This window comes from Malaclemys terrapin, chromosome 9 (genome assembly GCF_027887155.1).
Source record: "Malaclemys terrapin pileata isolate rMalTer1 chromosome 9, rMalTer1.hap1, whole genome shotgun sequence".
Lineage (NCBI taxonomy): Eukaryota > Metazoa > Chordata > Testudines > Emydidae > Malaclemys > Malaclemys terrapin.
The window spans coordinates 72,676,474-72,699,965 of record NC_071513.1 but is presented as its reverse complement, the minus strand read 5'-3'; the positions used below and the strand labels follow the sequence as shown (position 1 = coordinate 72,699,965).

The 23,492-nt window shown below is 39.0% G+C and overlaps 1 protein-coding gene across 1 annotated transcript in view; it reads left to right on the top strand.

The window, feature by feature from the left end:
* Window positions 1-23,492, top strand: part of PID1 (phosphotyrosine interaction domain containing 1) — a 167,803-nt gene that overhangs the window by 40,286 nt on the left and 104,025 nt on the right. Inside the window, exon 2 of the mRNA XM_054040698.1 lies at window positions 20,811-20,957. Within this exon, the coding sequence (XP_053896673.1) occupies window positions 20,811-20,957 (147 nt within the window). The remainder of the gene's footprint in view (window positions 1-20,810; window positions 20,958-23,492) is intronic.

Sequence of the window (23,492 nt, the reverse complement as noted above, 5' to 3'; positions counted from 1 at the left end):
GGAGGTTCAACACCTGGAGGCTGAACAGCCAAAGAGTAGGGCTATTAGAGGGGCCCAGCATGGGGCTGCGAGGCTTAGGGATGCCTTGAGGGAGCAATTTGAGGCTGAAAGCCACCAGTAATGTTTGGTGCCCGGCACGGGAGTGAAGTGCAGTGGTTCCAATATTAGTAGGAATCTGTGTTTGCTACACTGACTTGCAGTGCCTGTTGCTTTCCTGAGCTAAGGTATCTTTTACTTTATGCAATAATAAAGAATGTTTTCAAAGCCAAAAAATCCATTTATTGAAAAGAAACACAAATGCTTGGGAAACAGAAAGGGTAAGGGGGTGGGGTGGGGAACGGTACAATGACAGATTTGCATATGTCCTGTTATCATACTCAGCCTTCCTGTCTGGAGTGCTGTGCAATGAGTGCTACACTTCAGGATGGCTATAATGCATGGTGATGGGGGTTGAGTGCAGTGGGTAAGGGTCGTAGTTTTCAGGGTTGGGTGGTGAAGATACAGGTGTTGGAGGCAGCTGGTGGTGATAAGAACCCAGATGTTGGGGAAAGTGGGTTGGAGGTGACATGGGGGCACACGGGAAAGAGCTTTGGGACAAGGGCTGCAGGGGGGCACAGGCGCAGTAGTGCTCTGCCTGCATGGCTACGAGTGCCTGGATCGAGTCCGTTTGGCGCTCCATGATGCTTATCAGCCGATCCATGCTTTGCTGCTGGAGCTCCGCGCTTTTGTGCTGGCGAGCTTCATTCTGCTGGTGGATCTTCCTTTCACTCTCCCTCCGCTCCTGCGCTTTTAGATTCTCGTTAAGGGACTGCTGCATTACTACATGTAACATGTCTTCTCTGCTTCTACATGGCCTCTTCCTAATTCTTTGGAGTCTTTTGACAGTGATGACACGGACGACTGAGATCTCAAGGTTGCATCTGTAAAGGCAAAATGCAACACTTACTAGAGGCAGCATTGTTCACACCAGACAGAGCAATGATTCCCCGTACTTAAGGGCAAGCACAGTCTAGACAATAGCATAATTTTCCCGTCCCAAAGCGAGTGCATATAACCCATGGGAGCCCCAAAATGGTGAGTAAGCACAGGGCCAAGGGGGACTGATTGTTTCACGTCCGTACTGTCCTCTGGGTTTCTGTGCCTTGGGAAGAGCCAACAGCTGCAGGGGGCCTCTATACTGAATACTGTCCCCACATTTTCCACAGGAGTTCATCCTGGAAGATATCTCGCTGCTGAGGGTGACCTGGGAAGCAAGGGAGGGTCTTCTACTGCAATGCGGCTTCCGCCCTGGCCCATATGCAGCTTGCCTGTGTGCAGCAATAGTCCCCCTGCCCCTCACGGCACAGTGGCGCGGACATGTTAGCCTGACTGGGACAAGGACCACAGTGGCTCTCCCAAGAAACCTGCACAAACCCATTGCCCTACTCCTGGATGAGACCTTTGAAGAGATCACCGATTACTGCAATGTGAGAGCACATCAATGCCCTATTCCACATCTAGGCATGCATGCAGCCCTAATCCTCCTCGCCCCAAGAGCCCGCACCGAATAATTTCCTTCCCAAAATAAAAGTCGCTTGCTGGGAGCCTCCTCTGGTGTTTGCCCTTCCCCAGGCACCGGCCGCCGCGACTGGCTACCTTCCTCCTGGCTTGAGAACAGCTCCTGGCTGCATGCATGTAGGGATTCCGGGGTGTCTTCCTCCTCCTCAGCACCCTCGCTTCCGCTTTCCTCCTCTTCCTCCTCCTGTCTTGTTGAACTGGGCTCTGAAGTGTCCATAGTGGTCCTCGGAGTGGAGGTGGGGTCACCCCCAAGTATCACGTCCAGGTCTTTGTAGAAACGGCAGGTCGCGGGGGCACCACTGCAGCGGTGGTTTGCCTTGTGGGCTTTGCGGTAGGCATTCTGCAGCTCCTTCACTTTAACCCTGCACTGCAGTGTGTCCCGGTCATGGCCTCTTTCCATCATATCCCTTGATATCTGCCCGAAGGTATCATAATTCCTACAGCTGGAGCGCAGCTGGGACTGGACAGCTTCCTCCCCCCAAACACTGATGAGGTCCAGCACCTCGCCATTGCGCCATACTGGGGATTGCTTGGCGCGTGGAGGTATGGTCACCTGGAAAGATTCGTTGAAACCACTCCACGCCTGGCTGAGCAAACAGGAAAGGGATTTTCAAAATTACCAGAGAATTTAAAGGGCGGATCTGATGGTTGGTCACCTGAGTTCAAAGTGATGATCAGAGTGGCTAGAACAGGCATTGTGGGACACTTCTGGAGTCCGATGAAGGCGCATTAACAGACCAGGGCATCCACACTGGCCCTGCGGCGCTCCAGCGGGGGCGCATCAAATGTTGTTCCACTCGCTGAGGTGGATTACCAGGAGTGCTCTAGCTGTGGAGTCCGGGCGCTTTACGTACCTTCCCAGTGTGGCTGCATCATGAGTTAGAGCACATGGGGCTGCTTTAATGCACTGTAGCCTGATTTAGGGTGTACTGATAATATTAATTCGGATAATATGGGAATCTAATTTAATAATTAAATTTAAATTTAATTTAATTAATAATAATTACTCATTAATATTAATTATTATGGGTCTTAGGCTCGCCAATCTGTTTGATCAGAAGATAAAGTTCTTGTCCCGAATCAGGCTCCACAGAATTTACAAAGGACCCTCGGCGGTATGACAGGAAGCTCACACTGAGACAGAGAGAGCCTTAAAGCTTTTTTATTAACATCAGTAATAGTAAGTCAATGGTAAAATACCCAGAGTTACAAAGTTACAATTGCATTACTGCTATTCAAAAGATACATGTGCTAATATAGTATTATATGCAACAAAGCTTTGGTTAACCTGGTGGTAAGAGACACAGGACCAGCCTTGTAGTTCAGGTTTCTCAATTTTTGAGTGAGGGATGCAGTGCTTAGAAGAAATCTAATGTAAGAGCTATCAAAACTAAATTAGGGTTTACTTGACTAACTTAAACTTAAAATCAAAACCTAATAAACAAAACTAAGAATAAAACTTAGGGAAACCAAGCTTAGCCTAGTTCCCTTGAAACTTAAAGTTTAAGAAGAACAGGTACAGCCTACTAATAGTAGCGGTCATCGTAGATAGATAGGTAGAATAGATAGAGAGAGAGTAGAAATAGAATGTAAGTGAGAATGATAGAGCAGAGTAAGTGCGAATGGAGTACTCTATTGAGGTGTGTCACCTCTTTTATAGGGCAAAGTGCTGGAAATCCTTCCTCCTATGCCCAAATTTCATTGCTCACCCACAAAATGTTAGGGTACACTTACCCCATAGACTAATATGTATGTGTGTATTGATGACAGGTATGTACGCACATCAGTCTCTTGTGGTGTACTTGTTCAGTCTGTGGGTACAACATTGAAAACCCCCCTATGCCATTCTCCATTGTCTATTGGTCTAGTTAAAAGGTCATAGGCGTGGGTACTTATCTATTTAGGTAACAAGATATAGGTCAACTTTGCTTTCTGAGTAAAAGGTTTTAATATAGATGTGCTAACTTTGCCTGAGCTTAACATACAGGATATGGCCTGTTGGTCTCTTGCATTACAGCCAAACTTACTTTAATATAAATCTATAAACCTGTTACAATAAACCAAATACTTAAACTATAAGAAAAGATATATGTAAGCAAGCAGGTTAGTCTTATAGGCTACAGCGCTCTAACTCGCAAGTGTATCCATGCCCTTAGTTTATCCAAGAGATGGTTAACAGGTGACTTGATCACAATCTGTAAGTCCTTATACAAGGAAGAAATTTCTGATAAAGAAATAAAAGGCATAATGAGATCCAATGGTTGGAAGCTACAGCAAGACAAATTCAGACGTAGAAATAAGGTGCAAATTTTTTAACAGTGTAGGTTATTAACTGTTGGAACAACTTGATAGTTTCTCTTCATATGAAGTCTTTAAATCAAAACTGAATACCTTTCCAACTTATGCTATAGCTCATGCATAAGTTATTGGCTGTGTTGTGCTAGAGGTCAAACTAGATGGTCATGATTGTCCCTTGTTGCCTTAAAATCTATTAATCTTTGAAAAACATGCATACTTAATCAAAAACAAATATAAAAATAGTTTATAAGCTTGGATGACTACCATAAATCCAGTAAGTCTGATCTCATACACAACTCAGGCTACAGAATCTATCCCACCAATTGTTGTTTCAAGCCCATCAGTCATGCGTGGACTATAGCGAATGTACTGTGGTTAAATTCTGCTAAAGCTATAAATAAAATAAGTTGTAAAAGGAAAGGCAATAGTACTCAAAATAATTTTTAAAAAGAGTGGGAATACCCCAAATTAAATGTTGTAACTTAATTTTAAATAACAAAGTTCTCAATTTTGCAAACTTAGATTTGTGCTTACCTTTACACATTGTGAGTAGTCGCTGAAGCCAATGGAACTACTCACTTTGTTTAGTTAAGCGTGAGTGCAACTTTTTTCAGGATCAAGGCCAAAGTTAGCTACACTTCGTTTTGTTTTGTCTTTTGCTAAATATTAATGTTTCAGCACACACGTTGTCTTCAGGGTTGAAATGTTGCATTTACTGGGCTAGATTTGCACTGGCAGCCAAAGTAGAAAAAACACATTATTCTAGATTCAATCTACTGAGCCATTCAAGTCCTTGCAGAATATATTTTCAAGCTGCCAAGAGCATAATGCAGATCATTAGTGAGTCTAACTATTTTCCATCTGTTTCTTATTCTTTTAAATGTGAGCATTACTGATTTGTTGTTGTTGTTGAAAACGGGGTTGGGTGTAGTTGGAGGTAGAACGTGGAGAATTTGAATATAGAAGAGTTGTACTGAGCACTGCTGTCTATACATGGTATAGTCAGTGAATCATGTGTAAGTGTCCAGTTCTTGTCATTAATTAGTCTACTCCATTCTTTTTAATTAGTCTAATTTAAGTCTTGACACATCTATATAAAAATGGTCCTTGGTCGTAGCAGCTCTTGTCTGAAAACCTTTGACTCTGAACTGCTAATAAACATGTTAACAATGATCGCAGTATCTTATCTATTTATCTTTTCAGATGGCTTTTACAATAAAATTCTGTTTTGGGGAAGCGGGAGAAGGAAAATCTTTCCCTTTTTAATGTGCATAGTATTTTCTTGTAGTATCTGAGAAAGTAAAAATTACCTTAATGCTGTAATGTAGCACATAATTGTATCTTGCAGTCCTAGTATAAAAAGTCATGCATAGATTGTAGACTATTGGTTTCACTAACTGAACACAGGGGCTACTACTGTATGGACTTGATAATGAGCCTGTAATTTTTGCATAAGCATTTCTTGCTGGCATTTTTCTCACGGACCATAATTTGTCTTTTATTTGTTGAGGATAGTTTTTGTGAAACAAAACTCCCATTCATGATGGGCCGAGCAAAAGTAGTAAAACATCATCGTAGTTGGGCTTCATTGTACACTGTGATTTTATGTCAAGAATGTTAATGATTTGTTTATGAATAAGTGAGCCTGTAATATTGAGAAACAATATGTGGCAGGATTGCTGAATGGACATTTCGAAAGCAGAGAATTCTTGAATTGAATAAGCTGTAGATGTTTGTCTCTCAAGCTCATTGTAAGTATGCTTATGGATTTTAAAGAGCAGCATTTACTTAGTGGATTACTATATTCTGCAGTACTCATCCGACATATGTATCAACTACCTGCTGATGAAGCAAGGCAAGTGGTTAAATATGCTATTTTTAAGGGCAGTTAATCACTTCTAGGTGGTTTAATTTACAAAAAAAGGTTCCTTCCCAAAAGAAATTCTGTGCTTTAAATTACATCATAGTAATAAGTTTGAGGAGTCAGCATAGATATAAATGTATTCTTGAGGTTTCAATGCATTGCTTTGATATAACATTTTATTTTGTTGAACACCCGTTCAGCCTTCCTGATGAAATTTTAGGTGTCTCTTATGGTCATGAAGCATATAATTTCCTAATGAGTGATGTGAAAAACTTGGGACAATTTTTCAATTTTTTTGTAATTTCTAGGCAAATTATTCCAAAATTATTTGCTGAGCAGGAGATTTTATTGGTTGATGGAAAAGATTACTCAACTACACATGTCCAGTGACTGAAAATCCCTGAACGAAGTGGTGGGGTAGAGGGACAGCAGCCACGGTTTCAGTGATGAGTGCCATAGAAAAGCCCAGGAAAATTATTATTTTTTAATTCAGTTCAGGGTTTGTGTGGTGTTCAGTAAATAAGATATGGGATTTCACAGTGTATAATGAGGATAAAAAGAAATATTGAACAGCTACCTCATTCCCTGAGCACTGTCGTACATGGGCACTGAATGTAGCAGCGGTCCTGTGAAAAAAATACTTTGTGATAATGCAATAAAAGACTACATCTTAATGTACGTGCACAAGGGGGGACAGAGTTAAGGTTATTTGGGCAACCTTAATTTTGGCGCTTCCTAATTTTTGAGCTTTTTGCTTTCCATCCTTAATGTTCCTTTTAACTTAATTTTTTGGGGATGGGCGGGGGAGTTGGTATGGAATATAGAAATACAATATAACAGTGAGAGTATGTTACAGCTGCTCTGCTTCTGTTTTGTAATATTAGTTCTGGTATTGAAGTAGCATCTAAAGCAGCAATCAGGGATTGTGCTAGGTGCTATACACAGACATAATGGAAATATGCCTGAAACACCTTATAGATTAAGTACTTAATTTTTTGTTTGTTTTCTGGTTAGTAAATAATGTAAAATATAATAACTTCTGCAAGACACTTTTACAAATTATTAAAATTAATGTCAGTTTTGTGTTTATGAAGTTGTGACCTCCAAATCTAATTAAAGCTACCTGAAAAGCTGTAGGTACAGAATTATCTGTTTGCTATATGTGGAAGCATGGCAATGTGAATCACTATGCACTGTGCACGTCTGTCCATGAAACCAGGAATTTCAGCAATGTATTCAGGAAACCTCTTATGCAATTGACATAATGAAATACTGTTGCGGTAGGAGCTCTGTAAGTAAGCTCCCTTCCTGTTGATAAAGTATGTCATTTCTTGAAGTTGACCTTTGTAATATAGCTCATTTTTGTGTAAACGAATGGTTACCACTGAGATTGCGATTTATATGAAGGATAACACTGTGACTTATCTAAAAATTATTTGCAATTATTAAATAAATAAATTTGAGTGGGTCTGCGGTGCTATTTTCCCCCAAATCCTCTGTTTCCATGTTCGCTGTGGCATTAACTGCTGGAATCTGTTCTGATGGGAAATAGTATTCAAATAGGTATAACTTTGGCACGCCACCTATGATCATTTCCTCAGGAGCCTATGAGGATAAACGTGTAAGATGCAGAGGCAATCTTATGGAGAAAACTGGATTTCACTCTGAAATAACTTTTTCTTTCTGCGCCAAACAAGACCGAGTCTGGCATCAGATTAATACCTGTCACATATTCTAGCAAGCTAGCTTTTAGAGCCGTTGGACTGTGCTGTCTGCTCAGACAGTACTTAGAGGTGACAGGTATAGTGGGTACAGTTAGATAAACAAGGGTAGCTGTCAAATCTGTTACCTTGCCCATCTCCAGGATAGCAGCACCTACGGTGGGGATAAATCATCATCTTCCTTACCATCACTTCCTACCATCCCAGTCACTGTGGGCAGATTTGCAGGTGGTGTAAATTGTCATAGCTGTATTGACATTTACACAATCTGAGGATCTTCCCCAAGACCCTGTATATGTTATTCCTTTGAGATGATGGTATATTTATTACTTACACTACTTGCAGACTTCACTCCCACCTCCATGCTGGAATTGTCAGGTCTCTGATAATGATTGAGTGAATAAACAGCCAAAGTGCTATGTTCTACTTCCAGTCACCCTTACATAACAACAGATGCAGATAAAAATATCACTGAGAGTATGGAGGAAAATGATGTTAATGGTGATTTATTTTATACACACACACTCTCCATGTATGTAGTGCACTATTGAGCTTCACCAAATATTTGGTGCGGTTTAGTGGTGCATTACATGCTCGAAGTGTCCTCTATCTAAACATAAGAGGAAACCTCAAATCAGTTTCTCTGTCACTTCAAGGATATCAGTGATACTAAAAAGGTTCTGTTAATTTCTGAATGTAGCAAAGGTAAAACGTGAAAGAAAAATATCCATACCAAAGGGCAAGTATCAAAGTTATCTACAGACACTAGAGGGAAGTGGGATTATAACCAGACTCTCATTCAATGTGTTGGTAAAGCCCTGTCCCTGTTAATCCTATAGAAGAGGTGCCATTCAAAGGACAATGTCCAGACAGAAAATCATTATTTTAAAATATTCCTGACATTTGTTACCAATAACCCATAGGTTATTAAACCAAACATTGAAACAAATCCAGTTAATTTTTCACCATTTTTGCTGTTAGTTTTACTTTTTGTGTTTTCATTCCCTTGAATGATGAAATTAGACTGATCTTTCACTTCTCTGTATAACCACTTACATTTTCTTCTTCTTGTGCAATTAGAACATTGCTGTTATGTTTGGGTTTCCAACTATGATGGGAAATGTTTTAAATCCCAAAACTTCTGTTCGTTCCATTGTCCCCAATGCAATGGCCATGATATCTTGATGATCATGATACCCTACCAGCAGTTGAAGACCGGAAAAAGCAAAGCTTGGAGCATGTCCATTGATGTCTATGACCATCTGATTGTACCCTATAGCAGGCAAGCTTTGCTGAATATGCAGAGGTCTTTTTGTATCACCAGCCTATCAGAACAGCTGTGGGACATTTTACACTGAATTTGCTTGGAAAGCATGTAGCTGAAGAAAGCTGTGCTATGTGCATGTGCGTGGTGAACTCTAGCTATTGTAGTGGAAAATTTAGTAAAGGTGAACAATGAATGGGCCTCATACACAGCTGTTGCCTTATTCACAGTGCATCTTATAAGATAAAAGCTATACAGCTCCTAATGTGTATGGGGATCCTTTCTGTGGATCTTGCAGTCTGCTCCAGCAGTGAGTGTTCAGTGGATTGATAATGTCTAGCCAAATTGTTCTACATTTATTTTTATGTTGTTTTTTTGTAAATCCATTTTCTACTACAAAAGTAAGAAGCTATTTACAAATCTGCAAGCCAGATCATACCTTTTCATAGCAATATCTCTATAGGAGACAGGCAGTGCTGTTAGGTTCTCCTTGCAGTTTCCTCTGTATTTTTTCCGTTGTGGGGTCAGGCTGACCTCATATGGAAGAAACCTTGGAGATGCACATCTTATACATCTCTGCCATGTGTGTAGAGACCTATCATTATATACTGTCCCTCTGCCCAACTGCCATGTGAATAAGGGTTTCAGAACCAGACACTTTGACCAGTTTATGCTGACATTTACACCACTGCTTAATTTGGCCTGCAGACTTAGATGGGAGTTGCATCTTGTTAATATAGGCAACAATTGACTGAATTTAATTTGCAGAGTATAGCACTTGCTTAAACTGTATGTTCAGTTTGGAGACTAAAATAAAGCTATAAGATGTAATTCAATATTAAAATAGTTGAAAGAACTAATAGATGATGTATGTGTCCTTTGGGCTGAGCTACAAACAGCAAGAAACTGCAAAACCAAACAGACAGACAGGCTATAAAAACCATCACTAAACACAAAGTTAAATTGCTGAGAAAACATTTTTTGGGTGGGGAAACTACTGCATTTATTTATTTATTCAGGATAGAATTATTTGCTTATTTAGGTTGGTGGTTGGGAAAGGGGAGTTTTCAGCAATCTCTTTGTAATTAAAGGTACTGTATAATTTTATTAGAGTTCATATAGCTTTACAGCTGCATGCACTGGAATTGATGCTAAAGTCACTTCATTAATAAGCTTTTGCATGACGTTAGATTGCCATAGAAACGGGGGCATGGAGACAGCAGGGAAATGTTGGCCAGGCAAGTATGGCTAACTACTAATTTATTTTAATTTCTTTGGCTCTTTCACATCTGCTTAAATAACTGTCTAACACAGATAAGTTGGAGACCATTTGTGTCTTGGGTGTTCAGAAATTTTTGAAGTATTATATTAGAGTAGTAACATATTGTGCAAGGACCTTGAGAAGCTTGGAGCTTTAAAACCCCAAAATGCTTTCCTTATGCATTGACAATCTATATTATTTCCTTTCACCAATCCTGAAAAATGTCATGGTTTTGTTTGTAATAATTGACAGGATTTGCACCAAGAAGCCTTTAAAAAAACAGCTCATTTAAATTTTCATTTCTACTGCAACTTCATCACACAGCAACCTTTGCCAAAATATTCAGATGCAAAGCTTCTTTTTCAAAGCAGAATTATTTAAATGAAGTTATTGGGAATGGATTGTATTGAAAGTGGTCATAAAGCATTTTTTTAAAAAACGTGATCACACAGAGTGTATTAAGGGTCTGATCCTGCAGTCTTTCTCTGTGCAGAATTTTCGTTGATTTCAAAAGGAGTGAAAGACTTGCAGATTTGGGCCCTTTATCACCAATCCTGAATTTGGTGAGGGGAAAGTGCAAGTGGAGAGGATGAGACCAGGCTCCTCTACCAACTCTAAAAAGACGTGACAACAATAGGAGCTGTTACCTTGGTGGATATTCCAGCTGGGGAAGACCCTGACTATTCAAGGACCTAGACCTGAAGTTCCTGAACTAAGGTGAAAGCCCTGAAGCCCTTGCAGTCACTGAAAGATTTCTCTGTGATTGGACTTTCTTTTGATATACCCCGAAAGGGCTGGACTGGAATGTGTGGCCTAACCAGGTGGACTGAGCCATAAAAGAAGGGACAGACCTCACAAGGTCTATAACTGGAACTATAACTGAAAAGGAGAGATGTCAGGGAGGGAGACAACTTGCCACATCACTGTCTGACCACCACTTGGTACTGGTGGTGAGTGTTCTCCTTTTCAGTGCCCAATAGGTAAACTCCACGCTAAGAACAGAACTGAGATTTGATCTTACTGTAGCGCTTTCATGTAATTAACCAGACAGTTCTTAGAAGGATAGTTTATGCTCATTTTCTATAGAATCTCCTATTTATATTATAAATTCCACTGTAGGCCACTCTGACTCGTAACCTATAGGAAGTGGGAGGACCCGAAGTCAATGTGGATTTTATCACTGACTTCAAGGAAACCAGAATTTTACCCATAGATTCTGGGGCATGTTTACCAAGGTTTTTTCCTAGTCATAAACCTGTGTGTGTGTGTGTGTGTGTGAAATTGGAGTGCATCAAAGCAGCTACAATTTCAGTTATTAGGGGGGCTGCTAGGGACTAGCATAGCCTGAGAAGATGGCAGCACTGACCAAAAAAGACTCATGGCCAGAGTACTGTAGAGAGTGCAGCAATTTAGCACTTTCCTCGTGGAGCTCTGCCCCACAGGAGACCCACCGGGGGAGAGGAGATGGTAACACTACTAGTCCTTTGCTGGGGTGAATCCCTCCTCCAGTGCAGAGGACTTAGCTGGGGTAGGGATGTGTCATGCACCCTCTGTCCATATACCTGAGGCAGGGGTCGTGTCTCCCAAATAGTCTGCTTCTGTTCAAAACCATATCATTCTTCTTAGTGATGCCTGCTCTCTTGGGGAACCATGGTGGCTCCTTTCCAACAACCAAATGGAACCCTTGAGAACATCAGACTTAAAAACTCAGGTTCAGACCAATGAAAGGCAATGCTGTCAATTAGCAACAAAGGTCAATGAAATAATTACACCTCTGCCCCGATATAACGCGACCTGATATAACATGAATTCGGATATAACGCGGTAAAGCAGCGCTCCGGGGGGGCGGGACTGCGCACTCCGGCGGATCAAAGCAAGTTCGATATAACACAGTAAGTTTTTTTGGCTCCCGAGGACAGCATTATATCGGTGTAGAGGTGTACCTGTTCTATATAAATAAATGGATTATCATCATGTTAGACACTCACCATCACATGTAGCTGTGAATCTAGGAATTTGGTGGACTTTTATTTGGCTCATTGTGTTTAAAAGCTCATGTAAGCTTTGTTTTGGGAAGAGACTCACGTCCTTTGTGTCCTGTATATTGCTAAGCTCAAAACGAGCTCTTAATAAATAATACACACTTCACTCTTTTAAAGGTCAGTATAAATTCCCTATGTGGAACAGGCACCTCACTAACCCAACCCAAATCTTTGGTTCACAGGAAAAGCTTTACAGAGGCGGTGAGGGAGCACTCCACTATATAACTGCTTAACGAGTTATTGATTTATTGCCGAGAAAGAAAGAAGAAGAGCAGGAATATGACTAAAATGCTTTTTGAAAAGGTTGGGTTAGGGAATGCCTATTTTTCTGGTACGTATTGTACTAGACAGATTCAGTCTCCCTGTCACAGAGAATGGTGAAAGACCTTTTTAAGGCATTCTCTGACACAGAAAATATTGGAATGGCTCCAGCAGTAAATTGAAAAAGAAATAGCCTTGTTCATGTTGCATGATTCCATTGTTTTAATATTGGGCCTTCTGTATCCCATAACATTCCTACTGAAAACTCAACTTAGGAAAAAAAATTGTTGGAGGGCATCGAAGAGGTTAGCTTAAAAAGAAAAATGAATAGACATGACGTATCTGTGCCTGTGTGTGTTTTATTTTGTTCTCCTTTTTGACATCTCTTATTTCTTCATTTTCTTCACTTCCTTTCTTTCCTGTTCTGTCATCTCTGGTTTCTGGTTTGCATTTGATCAGGTAAGTGTACATAAATACTCAGGCTTGCACAGATGAAATTCTGGTACACTGGTCCTTTCAGAATTTTTAATCCAATTTAAGAATGCTGATTTGCACGCGCGTGCGCACACACACACACACAATGTTGCTTGATGACAAAAGCTGATGATAGGATAACACCTGTGTTAAATGACATGAATGTAGTCTCCTTTGTTGATGTGCTTTTGAGCCAAGTTTCTTGTAGCATTTTCGTTTGCTCATTGCTGGAGTTAGTTTAAATATTATTAGAGATGGAAGGAAGAAAAACAAGAAGATGCTGTAACATACAAACACCATGCTAGGGTTAGTGGAGTCCAAACAGGTGTGAAAACTTTTAACTATTCACATCAGATGTAATCATATGGATCCAGGCAGGACATGCAACTATTGTAAAAATTGTTAAGTGAAAGTTATTGTACTTTGTTCCTAACAATATTAATAATATTTATATTATTCTGCTTAAAATTATTTACTGTGTACACAACACCAGGAGTATTCAGCAATCAATTTCAAGATATACAAAACAGTCAGCAATAAAAGAATTTAAATTCATTATTTAATTACTAAATAATACGTAATTTCATTTGCATGCTTAATGCTGACACTGAGAAGCTTCCACACCCCCGTCCCCCCATAGGAAGACAATAATAACAATCAGCTAAATATTGAGTCCTTCTCACTTAGATGATGATCTTGATAATGGGACTCTAATTAACTAGCCCTTAGATCCAAGCTGTAAATTTAGCATCTGAATAAGATTCAGAGATATTTACATCTGGGGTTTTGGGTTTGCCTATTGTAGAGATAAGATTGGTCATGCGCTTCTCATCTGGATCCATACTTCCCCAGAGTTGGGAGGGTGTTTGCATCTGGGCTTGTGTTTTTGTTTGAGCAGCAGTCCTGCTGATTGGAATCACATAAACTTGGTAACAGAACCAAGCAATCCAAGCCAGAGCAAACAAGTACACAGAGTATGAGAACAAAACGGTTCACATGAATTAAGTTGTCATGAAAAACAAATTATTTGAACTTGTAAGAAAACAATGCAAAGAGAGCATCAGAACAGGGGACTGTGTAACTGTGGCCACTAGCAGAGCTTGTGACTTGTATTTATAAAACCCTGATGATTAGAGTTATTGAAGACAGCATATGACATACCACAACAAGGAGCGAGATGTCTGCCTACCGATTGGCATTGATGATGAGATGAAATGTACCTTAGTGCTCACAAGCAAGGATGCAACAGAAGGTCCCACTAAAAATGTTTTTGAAGTTGAATTGGCTTCTCTTCCCTTTCATGCCAGTTCCCTTCAAAATATATATTTACCCTTGTCTCATCATCTTAAACAAGCCCAGCTGTGATTGATCCCCTTCTGTCTCTCCAGCAACAGCCCCATCTCCCGTCTGCGATTCCCATCTTCCCCCATTCACTATCTGTGAGATTCCATCCGGATTTCACTGTTGCCTGCATCCTCTTATTTTATACTCTTGGTGATCTCATCTGCTCACATGGTACCAGCTACCTTCTCTATGCCAATGACTCACTTTTCAACTCCTGACATTTTTCCTTCCATCCAGTCCTGCCTTTTTCTTGTTCCTCTGATATCTCCTGCTGGATTCTCCGTCAACTGAAGTTTACCATGTGGCCAAAATTAAATTCCTTTTCTTTCCGCCCCAACATTCTCCATTTCACTCCTTCTCTGTCACTTACCACATTGTCTCCTGCTGATAATGCTAGCTTAGTTCTTCTGTGTGTCAGCTTTACACACAAACATCTTTCATATGGCTTCGTCTTACACCTGGAACAAACCCTACCATATTGCTTGTAAGAAATCCGCTAGTTTCATATGATAGCTAGGGTAAGCGTCACTGTATTGGCACTTTTATTATTATTTATTATTATAGAAAATGTAATGACATTTTGCAAACACATTCTTAAAAATTGTATATATTTGATTGTATTCTTAGCCTCCACTGTTCATATGTCACTTGAAGCAATTTGGGGCAGGCACTATGCCTTCTCTTCATATGTTTGTACAGTCCCTAGTATGACACCTCAATCCTGATTGGATCTTCAGAGTCCTATTGTAATTCCAATCTTAAATAACAATAATAATAGTAACTAACACATCTAAAATGCCAAAAGTACTTTTAGTATCCTTGAGTTGCTTTGATTGCCATTATAATTGCTATAGGGTTTAGAGACATAAAACAAGAGTAATTAGCTATTTTTTCATTGAAATATCTGCTGTCATCTGAAAGAGAGTTAATGAATTTGGTTTGATATATTAGCAGAATATATGTACATGTATCTTAACAAGAGACAAGACACAGTCTTAATAACTAGCTTTCTAGAATTTGATCAGTTTTAAAAAGATTACCCTAACCAGATTTGCTTGAATATAAAGAATCATGACATGATCGTGGATTCTACAGACTTGCATGCATAGTATTAGGGTTTGCATTACATGGTAATAGGGTTTGCATTGCTGATGGAATGAGTTTTGATACTAAGTGTGTCCATCTTTATTGTATTGTCCAGTAGCATGTTATGTGAATGACTAATAAAGAACAAATAGATACAGTAAAGTTGAATGAACAGAAAATAGTATTTAAAGTGTATTAGCAATATTTGTTTAAACAAAAACACAGATTAAATGTGGCATTTATTTGTATCCAGTGGCATTTGCTTTAAATAAAACAAAAAGCCTAGAAATAGGTATTTTTTCACACATACAGTGCCAGAATTTTTCCATTCTAGGTGAGGACTTAAAATGCGTGAGGTTTCCTCTGAAACACTTTGCGTCTGATTATAATCTTGTTTAGACTGGTGTAAATGGTGATTAGCTCCACTGATGTCAGTGGAGTTATATTTGTGTAAAACTGATGTAAGCATGTCTGGGAGGCACTGAACTTCTGAAGGTGTCTGCATTTTGAACAATGTGTAAAAACAAAGTTTTGCTCACCTGTGGTCATTAAAGATACCATGGCATTTTTTGTAAATGGCAAGGCTCTTAACCCTGATGTCTTGGTCAAAATCCAGTTGAAGTAATTATATTCTGCCTTCCTAAATTGATTCTGCAGTTTCTGTTGGATGCACTCTCCTAACCTGCTGTGTAGTGTTGTTGTGTGCTGTTAAACAATTTCTGTATTTCACACCAGAGCTAGCTGGACTTTACTGAACGGTGAATGATCTCTGTATAGAAGTGAGTAAAATGTTAAATGTTTTTTAAACTTTTAGAATGAAAAGAGCTATAGATTGAGTTGGCATTTTGCTAATGCAGCAATATGGCCTTCAACTGGAAAATCTTTTCCAGTCTTGGGTGCTGCATGGAGGTTGAGTTGTATCCTTTTATTGTAAAACCAAATTGTGGTGATTAATCTATCTTTCAACTACTTCCAATTCAAAATACTTCTTTGATACATATTAATATCTTACCGTCCTGTGTGTTGCATCATTTGCTGGTCCATGGGTACATGATCAACCTCTAGCAGAATTCAAATAATCTTAAAACATTATGCCTGCAGGTGTAATTACTAGCAACATTTTGTGAATCCTGAGAATACAGATGAACTCCCAAGTTTATAAAAGCTTCAGGGTTTACATTATCACACATACCAGGGAAAATGCAAAAGCAGCTGAGCTTTTGTGTATTTTAAAAAAAAGTCACTATGGAAATCTTGTTAGGATGCAGGTCAGATTATAATCTCACATACGAAGGTGAATTTCTAGAATAACTCATTGAAGCAATGAAAACTTAAAATCTGACCCACTGTCTCTAAATCCTTGTATTAAGAGAAAATTGTAGTATATGACTCTGATCATAGTACTGGGGGTCAGTTTGATTCTGATGTCACACAAGTGTAAATCAGGAGTGATTCCATAGGAATCAGTGGAATTACACTGCTGTAAAATTGATGTGGGTAACAGTGAATGTTGATCATTAATTAATATGAGTATTGAGAATTGCTACTTAAGCATTAAAGATGAAAAGCAATGCATAGTACTAAATATTATCATTAGAAAGACATGCTCTCTATATTTTCTCTCCAAACAATTCTTGTCTAATTGTATGTGGTCATGATGTTTTCTTTTAGTCCTTTGGCCATGGAAATGATTTTTATTTTCATTGACATAGAAACATACCTTTCTAATGATAATATTTAGTACTTGTGCACTGCTTTTCATCTTCATTGCTTAAGTAGCAATTCTTAATACTCACATGGGAATGATTTTTATTTTCATTGACAAATTAGAACTAAAAACATAAAATGTTAAGGTTTAGTTTTAATTATATCTTATGATTTAGAGTGTTTAGTACATATAATTTCCAAATTGATAGCTGTGAAAAAAGAATTGTTTTAAAGAAGTATTGTATTTGAATATTTGGAGGATCACTGTATGAAATATGTGATGAAAACACTTAAGATTAGAAAGTTGTGGCCCTATGAATGATTAATCTATATAGCTGATCTTTGTGGTCTGGTGGTAGCACATTTCACTATTCTTCAGTGTAAGACTAAAGATTACTGTGCAAGACTAAAATTTGCTGTCACTGGGGCAAGAAACACTTTGAAGGCAAGACTCCTGAGGAAAAATGTACGTACTGCACTGTACTACAGTGATCTCTCTGGTCAGCTAAGGGGTGGGGCTGCTTGGCTACAAAGAGGGAGATTCAACCTTCATGGGCTAGAAGGGAGGTGAACTGAATGGAAGAAGGTAATGTAAGAACCTCAGTGGTTTCAAGAAGGCCTTGAAGGATCAACACCATGGTTTTGTGTTAAGGTAGCTTCCTAGGACAATTATTAGCCCAGTAAAGTTTGTGTAGATTTTTCAATTGAATAGGTTTCAGATCCTGCAAACATGAAAATACAATTATAATTACCACACTAATCCTGTTTGTGTCATTCTTTGGGAATCAATTAGGCTAGTTTACCTGCTCAAGGAATTTGAAACTTGCTGAGAAGCTCTTGGTGTTTATATTGCTTATTGGCTCTTTGTGTTTCTTGTAAACATACAGACAATCAACAACACTGTCTACATGGATGGAATATAAATTTAGGTACGGTTCTGCTTCCTTGAGGATTTTCAATATAAGAACTACCACATGAAATTGAGTAGTTCTGGCATATAAAATGTAAATGATAATAGTGTGCCCTGAATTGTTATGTATTAACTTGGTATAAATCATGCTTCTTAAGAGTGAGTTTAATGTTCTTAAATGGATTGACAGCACTGGAAAGCTAATGTCTCAGCTGTTTAAAAAAAAACAAACAAAAAAGATGCACTGGTCACCATTAAAAGTCAACATTTGCCAACAGTTTCCACTAAAGATACCAGTTTGGAACTGGAACTAAGGCTCAGATACACAAAGGGCCTTCAGTGTTGCAATTTCTAACTTCAAGATGCCTTGCCACTCAATGGAATTTCACAGTCCCAGGTTAGGTGCCTTGGTTCCCGATACAATGAATGGGGAGCATTAGGTACAGGAGCCCTCTGGGGCACCTTGCATTGGCCACTATCGGAAGACAGGCTACTGGGTTAGATGGACCCTTGGTCTGACCCAGTATGGCTGTTCTTATGTATTTCTAAGCCTTTACTAAAAACTTACTTTTTTTATCTCGTTTAAGAGTTTCTCCCCTCACCCCCGCCCTTTTTCTGTTTTCTCCATAAAGTGCTTATCTGTGGCAACAGTAGTTTTGGCCCATAGCAATGGAATGGCTAGGCACTGGGTTAGATTTAGTTTTTAGTTTGAAATGCTTCCAGCCATGAACTCTGTTTGGAGTTGGAATCAGACTACCAGTAAAATAATAGTTGGTGAAAGTTTTTTTAAAAAAGTTTGAATTTACACCCGTCTCCCCCAGCCAGCCATCCACACGCATGAAAGAGCAGAGCTCCTCTGGGCTGGAGTTCTTGTGTGCTTAATAGAACGGCCATGTTGTTCTCGAGGTTGTGTCATAGAGGGGAAATTAATAAAACCTGTGAGAGAATGTTGGCAAGTGAAGGACTGTGGTGAGAAATTCTCTCTCACAGCACTGTGATCTGCCCATGTTTCAAGCCTGTATTACTCTTTGTATTATTTTTATGTTTTCTTCTGAAGAAATAAATCTCTTTTCTCAGCAGCAAGTTAGCAAATCTGTATCCTATATTTGTAATTTAAGGGATACAGTGGCGCAGGTTAGTAGATTAGCAGTTCCTTAACTGGAGTAGCAAGTAATGTTCCATAACTGATCTTACATTCCTCTTTTCAAATTGAGCATCTCAAACTTTGATAGTATTTTGTGCTAAGCAAGGGCAATAAGGTATTTATCGATGATTCCCTGTTCTGTTCATTCCCTCCGGGGGCACCTGGCATTGGCCACTGTCGGAAGGCTACTGGGCTAGATGGACCCTTGGTCTGACCCAGTATGGCTGTTCTTATGTATTTCTAAGCCTTTACTAAAAACTTACTGAATGAACCTATGAAATTCAAATCAATAAACTCCTTATTCAAAATAGAAAGAAATGAAATAAGAATATGTAAAAATGTTCCCAGAGAGCTTAGTAATAGTTAAGAGTGCTCTTCTCCATAAATATATGTCAAAGTATATTCTTTAATGCATAATCATTAATAAAAAAAGTGCTCTTTGCCAAGATAATATGTTATTTGCTGAGGAGAATGAATGGGATAATGTATAATATGAGAGAAAGCCAGATTAAAAATATGAGTACATCTCTTACCAGAGTGGAAACCCAAATGGCTGCATAAACAGCACGGAAACATTCAGAGATGCCCTGTAGTATGATGACAGGGCATAACTTTATGGGTAGAGTAGGAAAGCAAGTAGTATTTTCACAGACCATTTGTATTTCTGCCTTTTCAGTACACTTATGAGAGTGTTTAGGATGCTATAGATTCAATATTCATCATCATAACAGTCGTTAGTACAAAACATTGAGGAACTAAGGGTTAAAGTGTTTCAGAGTAGTGTATTGTTTTAACAGTCCTTCAGTTAGCACCCCAATGACATGTTTTTGTAAATTATATATAGAGGTTGTTGCTAAGGATTTATACATTTTGAATGAAAAATCCATTTAATAGGGTCTTGAGTTTAAAGCACAGAACTGAAAATCAGAAGACATGGATTCTAGTCCCAGTTCTGACACAGCCCTTCTGTGTGACCTTGGGTAAGTCACTAGGTTTCCTGTTTTGTAAAACAGAGACAATAATGCTTATCTTATTCCTGGGAGTGCAGGAAGTCTAAGCTAAATGAGGTTTGCAAAGCATGCTGAAATCCTGTTATAGACAATGCAAAGTGTAGTTTTATTGATAAAATTTCCTCTGCTAAATTGGAGATTAAAATTTAGTTTTAGTAAAAATAACCTCAAGTATGGTAAGATTAGTAAAGGTTTATAATTAAGGGGCCTAATTTAGAGGCTGTAATCAATGGAGCCGCTATTAGAAATAGGTTCTGTATGTTGTTAGTAATGTCTTGAAAATGTTCATAACTGAGCCTTAGGGAGGGGGAAAATAATAAATACTAAAAAAAATTCCTTTGAAATGTTGATTGCTGAATTATAGGGCCACAGAGATGAGGCATTTTGTCTTTTCCTTTTTTTGTCCAAATGTTTTGATTTTCCCATTTTATCTTAAGTAGAGGCTTGCTGGGTGTGGTCTGACTTTACCAGGAAGGGCAGTTTGTGGAAAGATTCAATGTGTGACTGGGATCTTGATCAATTTTAGTGGGATCTGTGGGTGCCCAGCACTCCTGAAAATCAGGTCACTTTCACTTAGGTACACAAATATGGATTTAGTAGCCTAAAGTTAGGCATTCAAATTTGGAAATTTTGGCCTATGTTCTAAAAGTTACTGAGCCGCTCTTTGTGAGTGTCTTATTTGATTGTACATGTTTACTAATTTCTAATAGTAATATCTTTTTTAATTTATAAAACATCCTCCTTCTGCACATGAGGCTTCCAAGGCACTGAATGGACAGTTAAAGACACTTAAGTGAATAGAAGTATTAACTTTCAGTTCTCCTTTGTCTGAATTTAAGTGAATTGCTTTTTTGTTTTATATTTTAGCATTTTCAGACCATGTTGAAGACCAAGTTGAATGTCCTAACTCTTCGGAAAGAGCCTCTTCCTACAGTGATCTTCCATGAGCCAGAAGCCATTGAGCTGTGCACCACAACTCCATTAATGAAGACCCGGGCCCACACTGGATGCAAGGTATTTGAAAAATCAAAAACCGAAGGTGCAAGACAACTGTGGAATTGTTCCACACGTATAAGAGGAAAGTGGAAAAAAATCATTTTGTTATTTTGGAAACCTCATTAAATAATGCTAATACTCTGAGGTTTATAAATCAAAAGAATCTTTCGGCTTTTTTAAATTAACATTCTGCTCCTTAATAAATGAAGTTCTCGTGCATAGAGAATGAAATCCCAAAGCAGTTTTGCAATCCTGGCAATAAATTGCACTTGGATCCTGGCTTCCAAAATTGCTTATTATACTCAACACGTAAGTGTTTTAGTGATGGTGTCATTTCACGTTGGCTGATTTGAACATGATTTTCGGTACTAACACCGAGATAAAAGATGAGGGTCCCAGGCCTAAGCACCCTGTTTAGTAATCCTTACTAATGTGCATATTAACCCATTGAAATGGGTTTGCAGGATCAGGCTTGAGATCATATTTAAAAATAAAGAATTAGACCTTGAATTAGTTAACCAGCAAGATGGCTTTGTCCAATTACAGCAAACCACAGCTCCTGAAAAAGTGTATTTGTCCTCTAAACTGCTTAAGTACTTTCTCTTCTGTGACTATTTAACAATAGTGAACAGATCTGCTGGTCTGTCTGGGTATATCTGTTTAAATTAGTTACAAAACTAGGTTAGCTCAGTGGAGCCACAGATGGTCTGGGAGATTGAGCTGGATTCTCAGTTGGCTTGTACATCATCAACAGGATTGTTAGCTAAGTTCCAGTTGCTGAGCCAGATACATACCTGAGCCCAAAGGTAGTGAGAGAACGGGTCTTGTAGTCTTGGGCGTCACTTGCGTCACTTGTCACATGCAAGACCACCAGCTGTAAAATAAAACTCTTTCTGATGTCACAGTGGTAGGTGAAATAGAAATTTCGAGTTACAAGTAAAACTTACAAGATCTTTTGTGCCTGTTGTTTCTGGTAATAGCCGTTGAGATATTGCCATTTGGTAGAGGTGTGGAGGGAGAGGTTGCTTGATGGTGGTTTCCTATGCCTTTCACAGCGTTCTCAGTAGGTAAAGGAAATGAGTTGTGGGTCCATTATGAAATGAAATGCTTTGCAGTGTTAGGCTGCTTTTTCCTGGCATGTTGGTCACCAGTGTTTTATGAGCAAACCTTTGTTCTAGGAAGTTTGACATTCTTGTGGCTCTTTGCTGTGAGTGCAGCTGAGAAGAGCTCATGTTCAGTATCAAGTGCCATTACTGCATTGTGTTGATACTGTAGAACACAGGACAAATGAGCCCTACACAATATTATATGTCATCGTTACTGCCTGAGGTTTCCCTAATGATGCCTTTTGTCCTTTGTGTTGATACATAATGAAATTTGGGGAACATCAGTAGTCAAAAGTATGGACTGTGAAGGGTCTGGCTTTCACATCTTGTGTGATGGGGTTAGGCGTAGCAACACTCTCTGAAAGGAAATTTAACTCTACCTCTGAGAGTATGATGGTAGAGTTCAAATCAGAGAGTGCTGTTTGACTCATCCTTCGGTTCTTTAACAAATGAAATCTCTTGTACTGCAAGCGAAGGATGTTGTAGAATGAGTTGGAATTTATAGCAGTCAGAATCCTATTCCATATTTAGCTTTTTACGAATTTATGTGAAAAAGCATCCTATTTTTGGCTGAGGGGCATGTGAAAATATCAGCTACCACTATATACATATCTTCTTCCCCACTTGTCAATGGCAACAACTGTATGTCATGTAGTGTTGTAGTCCATCTCCTTGCCAGAATTGTTGCCTACAATGTAGTTTCCAATGCTTTGTTGAGTTAGTCTCAAATGACTCAAGAGATGGGGCTTCTAGTACATTTCCTGGGAGACCATTCCGTATTTGCATTGCTCTCATGGTTAAGAAGTTTTTCTTAGTTTTTAGCTTAATTTTTCCCTTTCCCTATTTTACCTTATTGCTACATTTATTTATCCTTCTCTTCAAATATTTGTAGCTGGTTTGGCTTCCTCTCCCCTTGATGCTTAACACCCTCCCCCCCTGCCCCCCCCCCCCCCCCCGCAGCACTTTAGTGACTAATTCATTTTTACTTCTGCAGGTAACAGCAATTGCTGTTTTTCTTTTGCCCTTTGATTAGATCCACCAAAGGACCTAGACGAGTAATGAAAAACATAGCAAATAGAGTTGGGTAAATAATATGCGACTACCTGCTGGGTGAATAATTTAGGGAAAATTTAATTGCATAATTTTTTTTAAAAATTGTGAAATTTAGCTAATTATTCAGCAAATGTCATTCATTACCCTACCACAGTTTCCCTCCACCATCCAGCTTTAAACTGTTGAGTAAATTTGCTCGCTAGATTGATTTCTGATTTCCCCAGCCTTTAAAAACCATCAGAATGCCTCCCGTGTCTGCATTTCCTTAATCTGTATACCTAGACTTGCCTTTTTCCAATCTTATCATATCATTCTAGGCTCAACAACATGACTCCACCAAGCAAACACACACTAACACAAACAAGATATAATTTACATTTGATTTTGCAGCACA